This window comes from Glycine max, chromosome 9, assembly GCF_000004515.6.
Source record: "Glycine max cultivar Williams 82 chromosome 9, Glycine_max_v4.0, whole genome shotgun sequence".
Taxonomy (NCBI): Eukaryota; Viridiplantae; Streptophyta; class Magnoliopsida; order Fabales; family Fabaceae; genus Glycine; species Glycine max.
Window position 1 is genome coordinate 45,608,211 of NC_038245.2, and position 19,926 is coordinate 45,628,136.

At 32.2% G+C, this 19,926-nt stretch overlaps 2 protein-coding genes across 7 annotated transcripts; one reads left to right on the forward strand and one right to left on the reverse strand.

The window, feature by feature from the left end:
- The first annotated feature begins 1,925 nt into the window (after positions 1-1,925).
- Positions 1,926-10,298, forward strand: LOC100811760 (uncharacterized). Of its 6 annotated transcripts, none has more exons than XR_001382854.2 (16): positions 1,926-2,135; positions 2,369-2,446; positions 3,059-3,108; positions 3,228-3,281; positions 3,460-3,512; positions 4,804-4,876; positions 5,223-5,284; positions 5,725-5,793; positions 6,418-6,523; positions 7,253-7,317; positions 7,512-7,612; positions 8,282-8,377; positions 9,040-9,107; positions 9,285-9,692; positions 9,758-9,834; positions 9,979-10,068. XR_001382854.2 is itself a non-coding variant. In XM_003534348.4 (16 exons), the coding sequence occupies exons 1-16, from the start codon at positions 1,992-1,994 to the stop codon at positions 9,983-9,985; spliced, it is 1,149 nt and encodes a 382-aa protein (XP_003534396.3). In that variant the 5' UTR covers positions 1,926-1,991; the 3' UTR covers positions 9,986-10,298. The 6 variants fall into 6 exon arrangements, 1 of the variants encoding a protein (XP_003534396.3); XR_416100.3 differs by having other exon boundaries at positions 9,285-9,330; positions 9,501-9,834; XR_416099.3 differs by having other exon boundaries at positions 9,285-9,330; positions 9,758-9,894.
- Positions 10,299-15,879: 5,581 nt separating this feature from the next.
- Positions 15,880-18,012, reverse strand: LOC100812299 (uncharacterized). Its single transcript, XM_003534349.5, has 3 exons — positions 17,684-18,012; positions 17,041-17,535; positions 15,880-16,566 (listed from the first exon to the last, which is right to left on the reverse strand). The coding sequence occupies exons 1-3, from the start codon at positions 17,769-17,771 to the stop codon at positions 16,046-16,048; spliced, it is 1,104 nt and encodes a 367-aa protein (XP_003534397.1). The 5' UTR covers positions 17,772-18,012; the 3' UTR covers positions 15,880-16,045.
- Between the last annotated feature and the right edge of the window lie 1,914 nt (positions 18,013-19,926).

Genomic DNA, 19,926 nt, shown 5'->3' on the forward strand with positions numbered 1-19,926 from the left:
TATAAAATATTTATTAATTTTATGAATGATTAATTTTTACAAAAATCCTATAAATATAACTCAATTCGGTTGAATGTGTTGAAAAGAGCCCAAAACCAAATAATTACCATTATTATTGATAAAAAAAATCTTTCTCGAGAACCTAATTATAAACTTTAGTGTAATATATGCGCAACTTAACTCCAGCGATATGTTAGTGCGTATGACAATGAGAGAATGAGGCTAAGGAGTAGATAGACATGTAATGTTTTTTCCTCCTAAAATTTATTCACTCGGTTAAAAATTCAAGTTTCCTTTTATCATACAAAATTAAATCCTTAACTTTTTAGGATTTTTTTTTCTAAAACGTATTTAACCCAAATCTTATTTTTAAAGATAAAAAGTCTTAAAAAAACTAAAATAATCCTTTGGTCTCTATAAAACGGGGGTGTTTTTTATTTTAGTTATTTAAAGATTTTTCTAAAATTTTAGAGATTTAAAACTTTTAATTTTGGTCTCAACTACCAAGAAACAAGGTTATTGGATAACAGTGACCTTGAGAGACATTGACTTATCATGTTATCGAAAAATTTGATAATATAATATAATTTTTTTTATTTGGCTACAATATATATTTTTATCTTTAATAAATATTTAAATTTTTATTTATTTTATAATAAAAATTTTAATCATCTTTGCTCTCTAATAAAGTAATAATTTTGTTTTTTTCATCTTAGTTACTTTTCTTTAGTCCTAGATAAATTAACGAATTTTATGTTTATTTGCTGATATTTTTTTTTCATTTATTACTATTTCCTTTTAAAAAATTAACAACAAACAAAAAAGTACTATCAGAAATCAAATACAAAATTAATTAATTTATTAGGGACTAAAAAATATAAAATAAAATTGTTGTTTTATTAGGACAAAGCAAATAATTTTTTTTTATCATTGACAAATACAAAATTCAAATATTTGTTAAGGATCAAAATTATATTTTTGTTTTTTATTTTAAATTTTAATTTTAATTTTTTTCCAACTAGTATGACTTTATATCTATCTTGTTTCTTGTTCCCATGATGGAAATTTACTTTTTTGAGTAACTACTTCTCCCCCACTTCATTATTTCATGTTCCTTTTTTTTTTAATTTTTAATTAAGTAGATTTGTTTTTTAAATTATTATGTCTCAACCAAATATGTTCAAGAGAATATCACCAAACATGTGAACGTAGTGTTGCAGCTTCACCAAAAGATCAAAGTTTGAGTTTTAATTACACAATTTTATTAAATACTTAAAGAAGTGGCTTTATAGCTTATAGTAATTATACCTGATTCAAACAATATTACCTCAAATAAATAATATATATGATTAAATCAACTACCTCATAAGAAACACATAACACTACCTATAATCATTCCTAACTTCTCATTTTTCAATTTATTCTTTAAGCAAATTACATTCACACTCCACAACTTTTCTTCATATTACACATAACACTGCTTATTTTTTCTATTCTTATCCTAATATCTTTTATGTTTGAAAATATTACATTAATATCCCTCTATACATTACACTAATCCCCTCTCAATATTTGAAAATATTACATTGATATCCTTTATATAACACGAACACTCCTTAAAAGAAAGGTTGATGAAATGATTAAAAAAATAGAAAATGTTTGTGTAATTTGATGAAATCTCATAAATAATAAGGATAATTTATGTTATGATTTTTATCTTTATTTTAAATAAGGTATTTATAGTTTGGTACTTTGCTTAGTAGCTTAGTCTTTATTTTTTTCCCACGTTACCAAAACAAAAAATCATTTTAATTTTAGGAGTCCAGCTTAGCTTTGTTGAAGCGGATGAATTGTTATAAAATTATTAAATTCATTAATAATTATCTACAGATAATTATTTTTATTTGAAATTTTTTATTATGGCACGATCCCTTGACCTCTTCTCTTCTTCGACGCAACCTGACTTGAGAACAAAAGCGAGTGTGAGTCTCATGGGCATGCAGACGCTGACCCTCTTTCGCTCCCCCCACCCTATTTCTCAAAACGCTGTCGTTCCCCGCCACGCCATGTCCCGCTCCTCCGAAACCTCCTTTCCCACCCTCACTACTATCTCCATCTCTTTCTCTCAACTCCAAGTCTCTCTCTCTCTTTCACTGTTCTGCGTTTTCGTTTTCAATATTTTTAGTGATCGAAAACAACGCTCAAGCTGCTTTCTACTTTAAAAAATTACTATCGTTCGTGTTACATGTGTTTGTTCCTCTGTTTTGTGTAATGCCTGGTTTGATGACGGCTTTGTCTTTGTTTATTGACAGTGTCTTGCGTGTGTTTGATTTTTTATTCGGTTATTTTTCTTATTTCGTTCTGACAGGATAAGAACGCCGACTTGTCGTTCAAGATTGAAGAAGGCTTTGGACCCAATGGATTGGGGATTCTATCCGTCACTGATGTATGTGCATACTGTTGCACTTGCTTTTTTTTTTCTTTTTTTAATTTCCTTCAATTATTCATGAATTAAAATGCTTCTTCTATTGGGGGGGGGGGGGGGGGGGATAGAATAATTACAATTCATTGATTTTATAAGTTGCTGTTATTGTTGATGCTGTTTGGATATAGAGTTGAACCAAGTCTGTCAAGTTTATAAACTGAAACAATGAAAACAAGAGTTAAACTGAAGGCTGCGTCTGTAGTAGTACAAGTTACCAACTATCACAGGTTTTGTTGAATCTCAATGGCTCAATGTAATGGCCTCAATAGACTTTTTAATTTATCCGTCAAGTCCGTGTGGTCGGGATTTTTGTCCAGGTTGTCAGGCTTCAGTCAAAACATTTTCTGTTTTAGGGGAGAGTTTCTCTGTTGGAACGAAATGAACTCCCTGTTAGTTTATATTATGGTTTCTTCTATGGAAAATGGGGGCATGGAGTTATGTTATGCCTATTTTTTTTTTGTCATAAATGATGATAAATGATATATTCTTTGGAGCTGGCAATTCCTGTGTGTTGATTTTCTGGCTGCATTATAACTTATGCTGTCGTGATTATTTTATTGGAATTAATTACAGGTCCCAGGATACTCTTCATTGCGTAGAAATCTATTGCATCTTGCACCAAGGTATGTGCTTTGAGATGGTATTTCGGCATACATTCCTAGTGCCTTAGTTTTAAATCATCAAAGGATACCACTTGAAGCTGATATTTGTTGATGATATCATATCCCCGTCCTTTTGCCAGATTGGCAAATCTTCCCAAAGAAGTGAAGGAGGATCTTGAAGATCCTCATAGTAGGTAACTTATCTGTATTTAAGATTTCTTACTACTGAAAATTCTCACTTTACATTTTATTCTACTTCATTCATTGTCCATACATATTGTTTTCTTTTGCCATTAGTCTAAATACCTATGTTTTGTAGCTTTCTACAGTTTCAAATAACTTATGCTGCTTCTATCCACCCTGAATTCATAGGTACAATTTTGGTTGGAGTCATGGGAAAGAGAAACTTGAATCTGGGAAGCCAGGTAACTCTTTCATCTATAGTGATTTTTTTATCGTTTCTCTTTGAAGCCTTAAATTTTGCTTATGCTTATGGCTTCTTTCTCTGATGTTTCAACCCATTGCTATTCAATGTGTGTTCTATTTTTGATATGCATAGTTAATTGAAAAATTTGCTGCATTTTAACTTGTATGTTCCATTTTTTTTGGTATTTTGGTTATTCTGTTTATAGAATGTTTTTTCCTGATCATAGTTCTAATAATTTTTCTTCCTGTCCACACAAAATAAGGAACACTCTTTTCTATTATGTGCTTCGAAATTATTCGTGAGGAATATTTTGTAGGAAAATCCTTAGAGAAATATCAAATAATGTATTTTTTTGAGTTTAAGTTGTAAAGAAACGAGTAAAACATAGATACATAGTAAACATGCATTGGTTGCAATTACTTATGTGAATTGTGATAACATAGGCAAGACAACTTTCTGTCTGAGTATTTACACAATAACACATATATATAGATAGATACATTTATATGCACAATGAATCCTAAGGTAAAGGCATATTTAGTTCCACACAATGTACTTGTAAGATAAAAGCTGCAGTGCACTTTTGTTTTTGGAAAACTTTACCATGGTACATGACATTTGGAATGAAATTCAATCTGAGCCCTGATGCTTGGAACAAACCCATACTGGAAGGCCGAGAGAAGGTAAATGGTTATGAATTCCATTCCAGCCTACTCTTTTATCTTAGATGAAAAATTAGGCAACAAATTTCTGGTTGATACTTCGATGTTGAGCACTTGTGCTTTACTAAGCACAGAATGGTTTCGTACGGCGACCAGATTTTGTTACAAATCAGATGCTTCGAGTGAGATTCCGACACAGATTTGTCCAAGTTATTGCTATAATAACAGTGCCCAATTGGAGAGATTGTTATATTGCTTTCTGGAATCAGGGCTGGGTGATTGAAATTTGAAACATTATTTGATCATTCCACAAGTAATTTCTGCTTTCCTTGGTATGGATTACAACATCAAAAGGAAAGGAAGTGATGCTCTGGAAGTGACTTTCTGTCAAAAGAAAGTAATGGTTTTTGTGTTAAAAATCTTCATAAAATTAAATCTGATCTGTAACTCTAGATAATAACTTCAATTATATGCTATTTCCTATATTATGTAATTTGTATATGTGAATTTGGGAATTCTAGTACTGTACCTAGTTGCATGCATGCCTTTTAGAAAATCAGTAAGTTATTTACATTATTAAGTATTTTTTTAATTAATTTTTATCTACTTTTTTTTCCCTGAGTGAAGATATTTTAAAAGGATCTTTCTATGCCAATCCCATACTTGATACACCTACAACAGAGGCTTCTTTGATACAACGGTAAGAATAGATGAAAACATGTAAAATTTTCAAATTTTTTCTTTATGTAGATGTTTCTTTATTTTCTATGAATGATATGAAACAACTTTTTCTTTGTCATAATTCAATTATTATTCTTTTAGATATATGACATTCACACAATTTATCACAGAAGTATGCCGAGTTATCACCTCTGTCAACAAGTCTTTTTTTCTTATCACATAAAATAATATAGTTTGATGCCTGTTTAAGCTTGTGTAATTTTTTATCTGTCATGCCATCCTCTTCTTTAATGTCATTTATATTATATTGTGTAGTTCTGTGTCTATGATCATATGTATTTCCTTGGATTTTGTGTTTTCTGCAGGTATCCATCATATTGCGGCTCAAATATATGGCCTAGAAACGCTTTACCAGAACTTGAAGTGGGTATGCCCTGAAGCCTGAACTAGTTTTGCATTTGCTGTGTTTGTTTACCTGATTTGTGGGGATATATATTGCTGTTTATAGGTATTTTTTTCTGTGGTTTTACATGAATTATCATTAGATGATGATAGTAGATGAGTGATTACTTGTTTACCATTTTGAGCATTATCAACTAGTTCAAGCTGAGTGGTTAAATGTTCCTAACTTGAAATATTTTTACTAATAATTTTCTTTTGTAATTTCTTGTAAGTTTTTTTTTATCCTTTCTGGATAAATGATTTATGCATTTTGAACTTAAAAATTAGAAGGTTAAGAGCATGATATTCATACTTCTTCCAAATGATAATAGCATTAGATGGCGCTAATAACTTGTCTTGGTTTATTTTTTCTAGATGGTACAATGATTTGCTACAATTCACCGTATATTTATCTTTGATGTGTAGCTTTCAAAGCACTTGGGAAGCTGATATTTGACATTGGATTGATGTTGGCATATCACTGCGATCAATATGGTAAGACAGCAATCAATATTTAATTTGGCTTTAGACAAAGGCATCTTGAAATGCCTATGTTGTTATCCTAGATTTCTATTTCATACGAATTGTTTCCTGTGGGAAGTCAGACTACTTTTCAAGTAAAGATTTCTTCGATAGTTGAAGTGGCATTTCTTATAATATTGAAGCTCTTATTCTCCTAATGGTTTTATGTGGAATAGGAATAATAATCTGGTCTAGAGATTCTATCTTGAAATAAAAACACATCATTTCATTCTTACCCCCTGATATCTCATCAAATTGTTTTAAAAGATATAATACTGTATTGGCAACAGTAATAAGTTACCTAAGAATGAATTTTATTCCCTTTTCCCCCTTTCACATTGCTCTATATGCTAGAAGTCATCCTTAAATTCTGTAAGGTTGGCGGGCAAAACTTCTGATTTTATATTAGTGCCTGTATCAAGTGAAGGCTTTAGGCCACTAATATTAGTGTCGATGCACTCATTCTTAGGTGGCATGAATTGCCACTCACTCATGCCTTTTGTTTATAACCAAGTTCTTTTACCTATTGCACTTTTTTTTTTCATTTCTATTGCTGTCCTAAGTCCTAACTATTGTCACACTCAAACAACTTTTCAGTATCCAAAGGGATGAAAATTCACAAGGATGAAGGTCTGGAATCAATACTTCGTTGCTCCCGCTGTCATAAAGGACGTTTGCTATATTATTTTCCTTCACAACAGGGGTAAATTTGTTATAAATTGTCTCCTTGCTTGTTATAAGATTTCTTTGTCATAATAAGGGATGTTTCCTATATTATTTTTTTCCTAATTTTTAAAATTAAGACAATAATATCTATTGATTTTTTTTAATTTTAATATTGTAATTAGAAGATAATTTTAAGATTTGAAAGGTATCTGAACTTGAATATTTTTCTTATATATAACTGTAGCAATGAGGTTTGAAATTATGATCTCATGTACAATACCGAAACCACTCATGAATCCTACTGGCTATTATCTTGGTCTTTTTATCATTATTTTAGTTTAAACTATGATTTTAGGTGGCCTAGTGGAGGGTTGAACCTCTAATAAATTATACTGTGCACAACTCTTAAAAAGACTTTTATAGGGGATATTTGATGTACAAGCTTGATGGCTAGAGTAAACATTTTCTATACATATAAGTCAGTGAAGGATATTGAATGTGATGCTAGTAGAGGAGCACTTATATTTTGATGGTTGTTTAAAAGGCATTACATTTGCTCCTATGGATGTCTTTACTTCTGGACTAGGTTATAGCCTGGAATCATAAAGCTTTTCACCCCCCCTCCCCCGATTCAAAATGCTGTTTAGAGTATATTCTAGTCTTGAGTTTAGTATAATTATATATACTTGAATACCACAAACATTTCTAGTTGTCCTTTGGCGCCTGCATGAATATATATTAACAAGTTACAAATGATGTTTAACAGAGTCCCAGATGGCAACTCTTTGTCTTCTTGGTGTGGATGGCATACTGACCACGGTTCACTGACAGGTTGTTATTATATATATATTGGATATGGGCTGTGCTTTCATATATTTTCACTCGGTGTAATATAAACTTCCTAGTTAACTTAATTAGAGAAGTCCATGGATATTAAGAACATAAACTATTGCCAAGAGTTACAATATTATAGTTCTTCAGATGCCATCATATTTGCCTAATTTCCATTTCAATTCAATCTGTAGGTCTGACTTGTGGTATGTTTACGAGAGATGGTGTAGAAATTGCTTGCCCTGATAGTGCTGCTGGCCTCTATATTCGAACAAGAAATAATCAAATTATCAAAGTATACATTCTTTTTTCTAGAATTACAAGTAACAATGGATATATAAATGATAATTTTTTACATAATTGCAACATTAAAATCTGTTCTTAGTTCATCTTTCTTTCAATGTGAAGAACTCATCCTTCCTTGGCAGGTAAATGTTAAGTAAAATGTCTCCTTTCTTTCTACAGTGTTGAGTGATCTTGGACTGGAAATTTTTGTGATGTGGATGCAGATACTTTATATCAATCTGCTGTGGACGTTACATTTTAGATAGGGAAATGGCAGTAACACACTCTTTGACCAATACTCTTCAATAAGTAGTACAAGTGACTCACATGATTTAATAAGTCTCACATGAATTTCATTCAATAATGGCATGTTCCAAAGAGTATGCTGCTAGCATTCAATCTTTTAGATCTGTCATAATATTTTCTTCGGTAGATAAATATGGCAATTCTAATGACAGCATTGAGGATTAACAAGTTTATGATACATGAGCTGCTAGAAATATTCCTTGACTTAAAACAATAAAATCATTTCATGGATCTTTTTCTTCTGAAAAATGATGCTGGGTTGCATGCATTTTGAGGGTTTAAAATTGTAAAACCTGACATATGCCTCTATGGTTGCAAATATGAAGCTTAGATTAGTACAATGCATTTACTCATTGTTTATTCTATATTATAGGTTGTCTATGGAAAAGATGATATAGCATACCAAATTGGTGAAACCACTGAAATACTTTCTGGAGGTTATCTTTGTGCAACACCTCATTGTGTTCAGGTAATTTAAAAATTCCAATTACATGCATAATGTTATCGCCCCTATTTTGTTTTGTAGCGTATGTCATGGTCTTCCTGTTGACACAAGTTGTTTTATGTATTCCTTCTTCTGTCTTTATACTTTATATCATTGGTTGGTTGTAGACATGCTAATTGTTGATGTCATAATTACATCTCACATCGTGCTTTTCTTCTATAGTTATTGGCAATTTTCTTATTAGGATGCTTTATAAAGTTCATTTTTTATTGTGTTATTATTTTTTTCCCATTTATTTATAAGGGTTGGGAAATGGGATGCTAGTGCCTGGTGGTTTCAGTAAAAGATGACATTTGCAAAGTTTGCCTGGAGACCTACTCAATTATACACAGATAGGTGCCTAATGCCTTTGTTGTGACAAAATTGTAGTATTAAGTTTGATATGTCAAATATTTATTTATTTATTATTTCATTAATATTTATAGATAAATTACTAAACAAATGTTTCCGGTAATGTTCACCATATATTGGACATATAGTACCATTCTGTGTCCCTCTGATTGCAACCCGATCTGGTCTAGATATTCCCAATGCAATTTCTTTAACTGTCTAGTGTTCCTTTTCTTTTTTTTTGGTTTCTACTAGTAGTTTTTTGTAATAAAATATGAATGTTATGATACTTGTAGGCTCCTACGGGGGAGGAGTCCTCTGGTATTGAGCGCTCAACATTTGCATTATTCATGCAGCCTGACTGGTATGTTCTCTAAGCCTGAGCAATAATCCTAGACTGTTCTGTTGCTTAAATTATATTTGGAGCTATCAGTTATCTTCAATAGTAGAATACAAGTTAGCATGCTAGAACATGACATCTGAGGTCAATGATGAATCTGAGCTCAATTCTATAATAAGTGTCAATAATTATGCTTTTCAGGGATGAAAAGCTCAATTTACCCGAGAAAGTTCACATTCATAAAGAGGTATGTATTCTTGACGTCATGATCATTCTTCACATTCAGCATGAAACAAGACACCATATAAGATTTGAATTAGTAAAAGATGACATTGAAAAACAAAGAAAGAAAGAAAAGAGAAGAAAAGGAGTGACTTTGCATTATCATCTGTGACATGCAAGGCAATAACATTTCAGGTTCCACCCAATAAGTAGGTTTTTTCTACGTAACCTCTGAATTTACTGGATGGTGGAACCGGAGAATATTTCATGTTTAACAACTACAAATCCATCTCACTTTGAAATCTGTGAACCTAGCATTCTGCATGGTATTATGTTGACATCTAGATGATACGGCCCGAACCTGCTGCCTCCTTGGTATTAAAAGAGGTAAGCTGTATTTCTAAAGTCCAGAATGGGCTTATGGGCTGAATTTTTATCATTTTTTTTTCCAGCTTATTCCATCAAATGCTGCCCTTACTTTTGGAGAGTATTCAGAGATGCTGCTCGACAAATATTACCACCAAAAACAGTAATGTTTACATCTTAGCCATTGATGTTGATTGTTAATCAAACTCGATCTACTTTTTTGGTATTTGTTTTAGCTTCACATCTATCTGCTTCATTTTGCTCTGGTTCTCTGATGGTGATTTGATAAACCTTTCCTTTTCTGCAGGAACTAACTTGTTACTTCTCTGCCAACAAGCATAACTGGTTGAAGAGACTTAGCCTGTGAATTCATGAGACTAAAATAAAATTGTGTGAATGTGTAGTCGCTATTGGATAATCTCAAAAGAAAAGAATAACTGGGTAAGGTTACAAGGGTAACTGGTTGAAGAAACTTAGCCGGTTAATTCACGGGTAAATGTGTAGTCGCTATTGGGGTAATAGCAAAAGAAAAAGAAAATTCTTATAGATTACGTGGAATAGCAACATTTAATTTATTTAACAGGATATTAACTTATGGGATGGAATGAAAGTTACTGTACAATCCAATACTTATGTTCTTTTTCTTTTTATTGGGAAGTAATGCAATGATATAACCTACTTGTGATAGGATTTAAGCATCGAGTTTAAAGTATAAAGTACATAGTTCAAGTTTTTGTGTTATCACATCATGAGCCTTAAAACTATTAAACATATAACCATTAAAAGGTTGATTACTTTTCTAAGATGTGGACATGCTAATAAATGCACTGAATTCTATGCCATCTCAGGAAAAGTTGCTCGAAAAAACATACGAGACATATAACTTGAATCCGCAGGCAAATACCGGCAGATAGATCAAATTAAACAAATAAAATATATGATTTAGATAATTTTATATATTTTTAGGTTACTTAATTTAACATAAAAAGATAGCTATTATTTAATTCATGAGTTTTTTTCCTTTGCAAAACCAAACAAAATCCGGTGTCTCTCTCACCAACTAACATAACAAGAAAATGCCCCCTAATACGATAGTAAATACTTTGGGCGGTCGGCCTACAGTCGTCATTCTGAAATTTAATTTGGGTAACCTCTAGAAGCCTACATAAAGTTAGGAGGTTAAATAAAGTTAAATAAAAAATAAGGGTGACAGGGAAGAAAGAACTGATAATATAAGAGTAGTGGTTTCACTAAAAATATATACAAGAATAGTGGGACAGCTATCGTATTTTAAAAGAGAATAATGAACGTTTAACAAATTAAAAAAATAGTAAAAGTTTAAGATGTGATTTAAGAATAAAATTATCTAATGAATAATGTACGCATATAGGTATTGCTTTTATTATTAGTCTGGATGATATCTATGAATATGTAACTTTTAATGTAAATTTTAAAATTTATTTTCATTAGTGTGTAACTTCTAACAAAAAGTTTGTATTTTTTCTGTTATTAAAAATTAATTACAATGCTACAAATTCATTAAAAAAATAAAGCCTATATTAAAATTACAATTTTTTAAAGAGAAATTGTATTTATTTAATAAATTTTGTATAACTTTTTTATACACATCTAGAAAGGGAAGAGACAAAAATGTAGGATAAAATTATTGATGAAATATAAATAAATAAAAATATTATGAATTTCTTTATAAAATATTATGAATCAATTTATGAAAATAGTTATTTTTTGTTAATTTATTGATAAAGATAATTGTGTACTTTGGTAATTCATTGTCGAAACGACTCCACGTGATTTTTCTATCATCGTGGAGAGTTTAACAATTTTAAATGAATGATTCTACACATTCTAGAATTACAAAACCACAATAGAATTTAACAGTATTATGTTCAACAATTTTATTCTTAACAGCATTATAAGTTTTTGTTTTAAACAGAGTAGAAATTAAAATAAAATATATTTCAGCTTCAGATTTTCAATCCTCAACCAAGGCAGATTGAGCATAAATCAGTTGACTTTAAAATCAAAATTAGTTTTATTCAAAATCTGTTTTTGTAAATACTTATACAAACAAGTAAATTAAGCTACACCAGGTTTTCAATTTTAAGAGACTTAATTAATATTTGATGTTCTATGATAGAGTTGTATGAATAACCATGTTAAAGCTTAATTTCCTCTCTTAAGTAAGACATGCTCGTAAAATTACAAGATTATAAATAAATAAGGAAGGGAGTATCCAAGATGCAGCTATAGAAATTAATAAGTTGGATAAAGTCGCGAAAAAGATAGAAATTGAGTGACACAACTTATTATTATGGAAATGTTTAATTTTATTGTACTTTAAATCTTTTGGATGCCGACTTCTTGGCACGCCTTGTGCTTTGCGGGTATTCCACTTCATCAATAAAATTATTTGCTTATAAAAAATGTTAGTATTTAATTTTCCATTTCCATGCATTCTAATACATGTAAATAGTAAACCATATCTTTAATATTTTTGAGTAAATGGTATACATACAGAAAAACAAGTACCCACTCTTAATTATTTGGACATGGAAGAATTAATGAAAGGGTTTATTTGGGGTAATACAATACTACTATACAGTATAGTAAGATGGATGGAGAAACTAAAATTGTATGAGGTTTTTGAATGGAAAAAAGGTGGGGGCAGAAGCAGAAGGGTTGATGGGTGACTAGGCATATTCAATAATTCAATCTTATCTCGAATAAACTAGCCGACATGTTGTTTTCTGCCGCCAAAGTGATGAGTGGCCACATACTGCATTTGCATCTGATAGTTGCTACAGTCAAACCTTTTATTTCCTGTTGAGAAAAACGTGATTGGGTAAGGACAATAAATGCCACCTGTGTAGTGGCGGGGGTTGTATTTGGAAACGAAATTTCGTAACACCATCCATGCATATTCCATACTTTAGCTAGCACACGGATTCTTATTCTTCTAATTTTTTCATTTTATCCACTCTTCTTCCTAATTTAATTCATTGCTTATGGAATCTTCCTTGTCATCCATGCAACTTTCTCCTCCCTCTTTTTGACCATTTTGGATTCTTTTCTTTGTCCTTCCCGCTTACTACCCCACATATATATATTCCTTCTAGACTATGAACTCAATGCATCTAATAAAAAGCATGCAATTTTTTTTTACTTCTTCTTCTTAGCTTTCCTTTTATTAAATGATAATGGCATCTTTTCACTTTTATTAAATGATAATTGCGTTTTTTTTTATTGGATTCAGAATGAATGATAGTATTTTCTTCTTTCATAAATTATTAGTTGAACGTAAGAAATTATATTTTGTTCGAGTAACTTAAAATAGTTATAAGCAATAAAATTCTTTATCGATTCTTGTTAAGTTGAAATAATATTATGTTGATTGATTCATGTATTATGCGATCATGAGTTTATTTATTGAAAAAAAATTTCTAGTATGTGTGAAGTACTTTGGGCCAAAAATATCTTGTTAAAATAGCGTTTGGAAATTGTGACCTAATTTTCTGATCCGCGAAAAGTATAATACAATACGAGCGTAGTATAAGATTGTGATTGTGACGTGAAAATGGAACAAAATAATGCATGTGGGGCCCACAGAAAGTTGAAGGTGAGAAGAGAGATGAACTAAACAAACGAGTGGACCCCAACTTGTTCTATAAAACAAGCTGAGACGGTTGGGCTAATACAACCATTATCTCTCTGCAAAGTGCAAAAACCAAACCTCGTCAAAGGTTTTAGTTTGAGTTTGATTCATCGTAGTATCTAAGCATGACTCTCTCCCAATCTTGCCGGAAAACAAGCCTTCGAAAACGGTGCTATCTGGTTGCAAAGCAGCAGAAGACGCGCTTCTACATCTTCGGACGCTGCATAGCCATGCTCCTCTGCTGGCACGACCACACTGTTTCCGATTAGATCCTTCACTCGCGTTTCAGCTATGAAAACATTGAAATTTCGATTTTTCTCCATATGGGTACCCACCCTCGGCGTCACGTTATTGCTTTTGCCACACCCGACAACAAAGAGGGATGTAGGAAAGTGGACGATTGCAATACAATGAAGATCAATCACTGCAAATGCAAATTGGGTTGTCTTGTGTCTCTTGAGGTTGAATTGAAGAATTCTTGGGGCACAAGGTGGAAAAAATTGGGTCTTTGAAACTGGTGGCTTATAGGGTTAGTTGATCAGGGAAAAGATAAGGTCTTGAAATTAATTGGACCCGTTTGAGTTGAGTACCCAAAAGTTTGGTTCTTGATTGGCTTCGCTGCCGTGTAATTACTATTGTAATTATCTGACCTTGTTTTGGACAACAGTTTTATTGAGCTGAAACAAGTGTTCTCCAAAAGTGCTGCTATCTTTCCATGACAATTATTTTTTTATTCATAAAAGTGGTTACTTAAGATTACCTATTGCGTGTGAATCTGCTTGCTCTCCCTCGCCCATTTTTAAACGGATTGAGGGTCGAGACCACGATTTCGGTTATGTGAAGAACAAATAATGAAGGATTGGTGTACTGTACTTATCTGTTGACAAAGAACTTGTGATAGTAAACTAGAGTTTGCCATAGAAGATCATTCCCTTTATAGATCTGTTATCAATTTCTTAGCTTTTGAAATCGTTTTGTATACTAAAACGTAAGCGCCACCTAAACTTGTTAACTATCTCAATCACTATGTAGGCCGAGAAAGATTGGCACCATGAATATGAAATTTTCAGATTGTTTCCTGAGGTTTAGAATGGTGTCAGAACATACCAAGAATTGGCTCTGCCTTTGGTACCCAGATTAATAATCATCATTATTGATCCCAATACCTATACATCTAGCACATTCTTTTCTTAGGTATACTCATAATTAAGATATTGCAGTTGAAATTCTAGACGCATCTCCAAAATTCATGTGTGTGATGAGATGTGAAGGTAATAATATTTGAATAAAATAATTGTAAACAATCGTAAATAGTTGTGAATAATGATAAGATAAATGCAATGCCCTATTTTTTAGGGATGTAGTCATGTAGATAAACTATTCCCATGACCCACATATCCTATTCCTTTGTATCAGTTAATTAAAGTTAGTTTGACGTTAACTCTGAATTGAATCAGCTCCTCACACATCCATAAAGCATGTAGCTGATCCCAAGAACTCTATAACTGATTCATCCTCAGTTTAAGTCACTTCAATTCAAGTTTGGTGGTCTCAGGCTGTGCATATGCACATCAGTGGTAGAGGAAAGATGGGTTGCCTTAAAGGTGATAGAAAAAAGGAACCTGATATGCTGAGAACTTTATGGTGACAAAATCCCATCTGCAATTATATATTTTCTTCTTCTTTAGTTACCAGAACATGAGGAATAACTCCTAAGTGCATACATTCAATTATCTTTTCGTTAAATTTACTTAAATATTTAGTCATTAATCTGACTGTATTTAAAATATTCTAGAATAGGAGGTGTCTCCCTTGGATCTAACTTTTTTGTGTTTCTTTTGTCACATGCTTGGTCACAAGTACGCATTTATGATCTTTCCGTACTTCCTTTACAATTCCTGCAATGTCTCCGCTCATGCCCTATTACGTTTTCTGAAGCTGCGTGCTTAAAATAAAATATTTCTAGCACTGGCATTAGATGTTAATGTTATGTTACTGATGCCTCAGCACATGCATATCCGATCCCTGTTTCCCGTTTGATAGTTTAGGGAGGCATGGAGGGAAAATATTAGTTATTTTGTTCATATTACAAAACAAAGAACATGGATAACAATTAGCATCTAAAGTGTCACCAGAAATCATTAGGTAGCAAACATTTTTAACTAGTCTGTGTCTGTGTGCGCACATTGAAATATGTTAAAAAAAAAAGGTTTGCTCTACGTAAACAGCTTGTAAAAATATATCATTATCTATGTAAGATATGTACTATATATTATACATTGATTGAGGGTTGGGAACTTGAAATGGCTCATGAGTTCATTTTCTTAGGTGGAAATGTCACCACTTAGAGCAGGTATATATTTGAAGAGAACGTTAGACATGAGACATCCATTATCCATGCATTCTTAATTAGCCTAAATGACTCAGCAAATGAACGTCAAACTAGGAAGTTTTGAATGATTGTGGTAATACAAACTTTACTTTTGATTATGGAGAAGGCTATGCAACTAACTGGTCACGTGTGCAAGTATACTCTTCGAGGAAGTCCATACTTCCAAAACATCATTTTATTGAAATTCTCATGTGTTACAGGAAGAAAAGGAAAGGATAAATTTAGTCACCAAGACCGACACAATATTTTTCATCTTCTCATACAATGCAAACTATAAATCACTAGTATTAGGTATGGTAAAAGCAGTGTTCAGGCGACAGGATACACTATAACTTGATCAATAACAGGGCCACAAAGAGATCCGTAGTCATGAATTCTTGTATGGTAGAAGGAGCTATAGAATGTGATTCTTGTTCTGTTTTCAATCGCTCTGAACTTGAAACTCACAGTCTTGAATTCGCCCTTTCCCTCAGATTTGAAGGGAACTTTGAGGGTATCTTTTGCTGCAAACGCTTCAATCATCATTGATCCATGACAACCATTTCTGGCGTCTCCAATTGTGAACTTCATGTTGTAAATTTTGTTGGGAACTGTTCTGAGAATTTGGGCAATGACACTTTCCCTGCCTGCAATAAGTTCTACTGCTCCCTGTCCAAATGGTACATTGAAATGTTTTGCATCTATGAACTTCACGGCTTTGAGGGATTCAATCATCCAACCAGGGAGTGGAGACACATGATCTTCTTGTTCGGGAGGAAGTAGAACACCGTTTGTAGAGTTGAAAATAGGGAATGGACCCACCTCAAACCCCGGATTTTTAACCAAATTAGCTGCAAGAGATCATATTGTATGTAGTCTTATTAGTCACCCAAATAAGTAAAACACAACTCCTAAAGCAAGGCATAGTGAAAACATATAATTGATATTCTCGTAAATTGAAAAACTCGATAACATGTGACATAAAGATTAACCAAGACTATTATGGACACTTAATGCTGACTAAATTTTACATTACATGTAATCAGATTTTTCAATATACGAGAAAAGGTTAATAAAAGTCTGACTATATGCATCACATAGAGTTTAACCAGAACTATGGTGGTGTTGACCATGCAATAATTTCTGTCATTTTTATCTGGACTGCCTAGTGTAACACATGATTTTACCAAGGACGGATTTGGAAAACACTGGAAAAGTGAGTTGCATCTTATAAGTGATAGCAAAGCAAGGCAACGAGATCTGACAAATTAGGTTGACATTATTTTGCAAACATATCAAATGAGTAATGTGATGTGTTTAATTACCTCTTGTAGGCTTTGGAGGGCAGAATTCTGCGATAGCAACGGCATCCAAGAGTGGACCACAGGCAGGGTCTTCTTGAATTCCAGGGTTGTGGAGTATCACTTTGGCAACAGAAGAAGTGGGACGGAAACCCCAAGCGATAACATCACCATTGAGGCTATAAAGGGTCTGCAAAGGAACCTCTCCAGATTGTGGAGGCACTGAGATCCTTAAAACCTCATCTTGAGCACAAGTCCTTGAGGCTCCTAGAATTAGAGCGTACCACTTGCCAGGTTTGACCTTAATGGTTTGTGAGATTGAGGCCTCATTTCCAAGCCTCACAGCATGCACTCCATGACTAACTGGGAAGTACATACCCCCAGGTTGTGGCCCCCCTGAGACATACTCAACATGACCACTGATCTCCCATTTTGGAAGAGCATATTTCCCAATCAGTGTCGTTTTCTTGAGGTATTTGGGGTTTGGATTCTCCTCAAAGTTACCATTCTTGAGGTAAACTGTCAAGCACAAGATGTTATATTACATGTGAAAATTGTAACATATGTCAAGTATCAGAATCAAAGCACACTAGCACATTATAATGGAAAATGCTTAATATAATGTGGTCATCAGAATATATGAAAGGGCATCAAAAGAGAGCATCACCTTCTGGCAACCTGTGTGGAACTGCTGCAAAAGCTGAAGCAGCACATAGCATAACCAGAGAAAGTGTGAATATGAATGTCTCTGACATTCTCACCAACCACCTAAACAAGACAAGCAAATGTGGATGTGTAACTAAGAAGTGGGGTTGCTAAGGAAGAGAAGGGTCTTAGTGTGCAAGAGCAGAGGATGAAGCTCTACTCCGTTTTATGCTGCAACAGCAGACCACACGTTGCTAACAATGCGCCTCTTTCCATGCTTTTTCCATCTATGCAGTGCAGTGAATTGCAAGTTTGTTTTATTAAATAAAATGTAGACTTCAAATATTTAATGGATGAACATGGGGTTTTCTTAAATTTTCATATATAAGTGTCAAAATATCAAGAAACATTAATTTAACATACTTTATTAAATATTTTTAACCATTGAAATAAATATTAAATAATTTTATATGGCATTAAGAGAAAATAACATTGCATTATAGATGACGTTTAAATTTATTGTTTATTTTTGAAATTATTAAAAAAATGTAATTACTTATATAAAAAAAATTGTTAATCAATGTCCTTAGTTCTTTAACCATTATGCTTAGGATACTAATTAACATTTTTTTATAAAAAAAAAATTGAGATTAATTAATGTTTACTAGAATAGAGATAGATTAATTTAATCGTTTGACTTTTCCGACCTAGTTTTTATCCGTATTACCTGCGACGGGCATCAAGCTTGGCCTTAAAAAATATTTTTTCAATGATAATAAATAAAGATACCTGTGTTTATTGAGTTAGCAGTTTCATTATGAACCAGGCCACCACATGCTTCTCTTGTATAGATCGGAAGGAACCCAGTTGCAGTGGTATTTCATAAAAATATTAGTTTTATTTAATATGATACTATATATAAAATTAAACGATTCAAACTATTTTTTTTACCAAATATATTGTTGTATTATTTCCTCCATAGTGTTTTTATTTCATTTTAATCTCATATAATGCTCCAATTGAAAGATGATTCTCATATGCAATTTTAAAATAATATTCTATATATATATATATATATATATATATAGAATAACATGAATTTTTTTTACTGCAACATGAATAATTATTATGACTACAAATAAGAAAAAAAAAATAGAGGCAAAAATTTTTCGTATTTATTTTTTTGTTAAAAGCATTAATCGATGTGATATAACAGGGAAATTTTATAGCTAAAGCACGGAATAAAAAGATACAATCATCTTTCAAATCATCTAAGAGTTAATGAAATATATAATTAAGATATGATGAAAATACAGACAAATATTGAAACTTGAGTTAAAAATATTAATTAATGTTGGATAGCAGGGCAATTTTATAGGTAAATCAAGTAATAATAAAAAAGATAAAAGTCATCTACAATCCATCCAAGAGTTAATGTTTTTCACAATGAAAGGCCTAAGTCAAACCAGTAATAATCAAATTAAACTGAATTGGTGACCCTTGGAAATCAATATATAGACGGGTTAATTTGGATTCTTTTAATCAATTTAATGGATTTAATCTGATTCGTACGTGAACATGCATCAAAACCTTAATCAACCCCTCCCGAGTTGTGAATAGTGTTTTCCCCTAATGAAACATTTTCTATTGATGAGTTAGGAACTGATGAAGGTAGTATCATGTCTTTCGTAATTACAAACCCTCTGTCAATTTGTGGGATTCTATTAATTATATAGTAGTTAGGAACTGATGAAGGTAGTATCATGTCTTTTGTAATTTCAAAGCCTATTATGTTTGTGGGATGTCAATTGATACTACATTAGTTAGAAACTGATGGAGGTTGGACCGTGTCGTCTTCAATTTCAAACACAATGTTCATTACATGCATGCATGGCTTTTGTTTGGACCACCTGCATTCTTAATTGTGTTAATTACCAAAAACATAGGATAGATTTATAACTGCTTTCTAGCTATAGTAGTTCTTCATTCTTTTAAGTATTAATGTTGTCCACCAAGATCCGTGTTTGTCAGTTGCCTCATTTATTAATATCTATCAGTATTAAGCTTATAACGCCTCTCACGAGACCTACATGTCGTGTTTATATGATTCAAGTTTATTTTGCTTACCTATTACTAGTATGGCAAAGTTTTATTCTCCCCCCCTCTCAAATCAAGGGAAAAGATGCTGAAAAGAGTAATTGTTCTTGTCGATGTTATTTTCGTCACGATTTTACAATGAAAAGTATCTGATCAAAACTGTTCTGA

Excerpts from the sequence above, each read along its gene's own strand:
- LOC100812299 (XM_003534349.5), bottom strand. The coding sequence starts at position 17,771 with ATGTCAGAGACATTCATATTCACACTTTCTCTGGTTATGCTATGTGCT. Across the intron at positions 17,536-17,683 it reads TCCACACAGGTTGCCAGAAG|TTTACCTCAAGAATGGTAAC; the intron begins GTGATGCTCTCT and ends TGTGCTTGACAG. Across the intron at positions 16,567-17,040 it reads CCCTCCAAAGCCTACAAGAG|CTAATTTGGTTAAAAATCCG; the intron begins GTAATTAAACAC and ends GATCTCTTGCAG.
- LOC100811760 (XM_003534348.4), top strand. The coding sequence starts at position 1,992 with ATGGGCATGCAGACGCTGACCCTCTTTCGCTCCCCCCACCCTATTTCT. Across the intron at positions 2,136-2,368 it reads TCTCTTTCTCTCAACTCCAA|GATAAGAACGCCGACTTGTC; the intron begins GTCTCTCTCTCT and ends TCGTTCTGACAG. Across the intron at positions 3,513-4,803 it reads ACTTGAATCTGGGAAGCCAG|ATATTTTAAAAGGATCTTTC; the intron begins GTAACTCTTTCA and ends CCCTGAGTGAAG.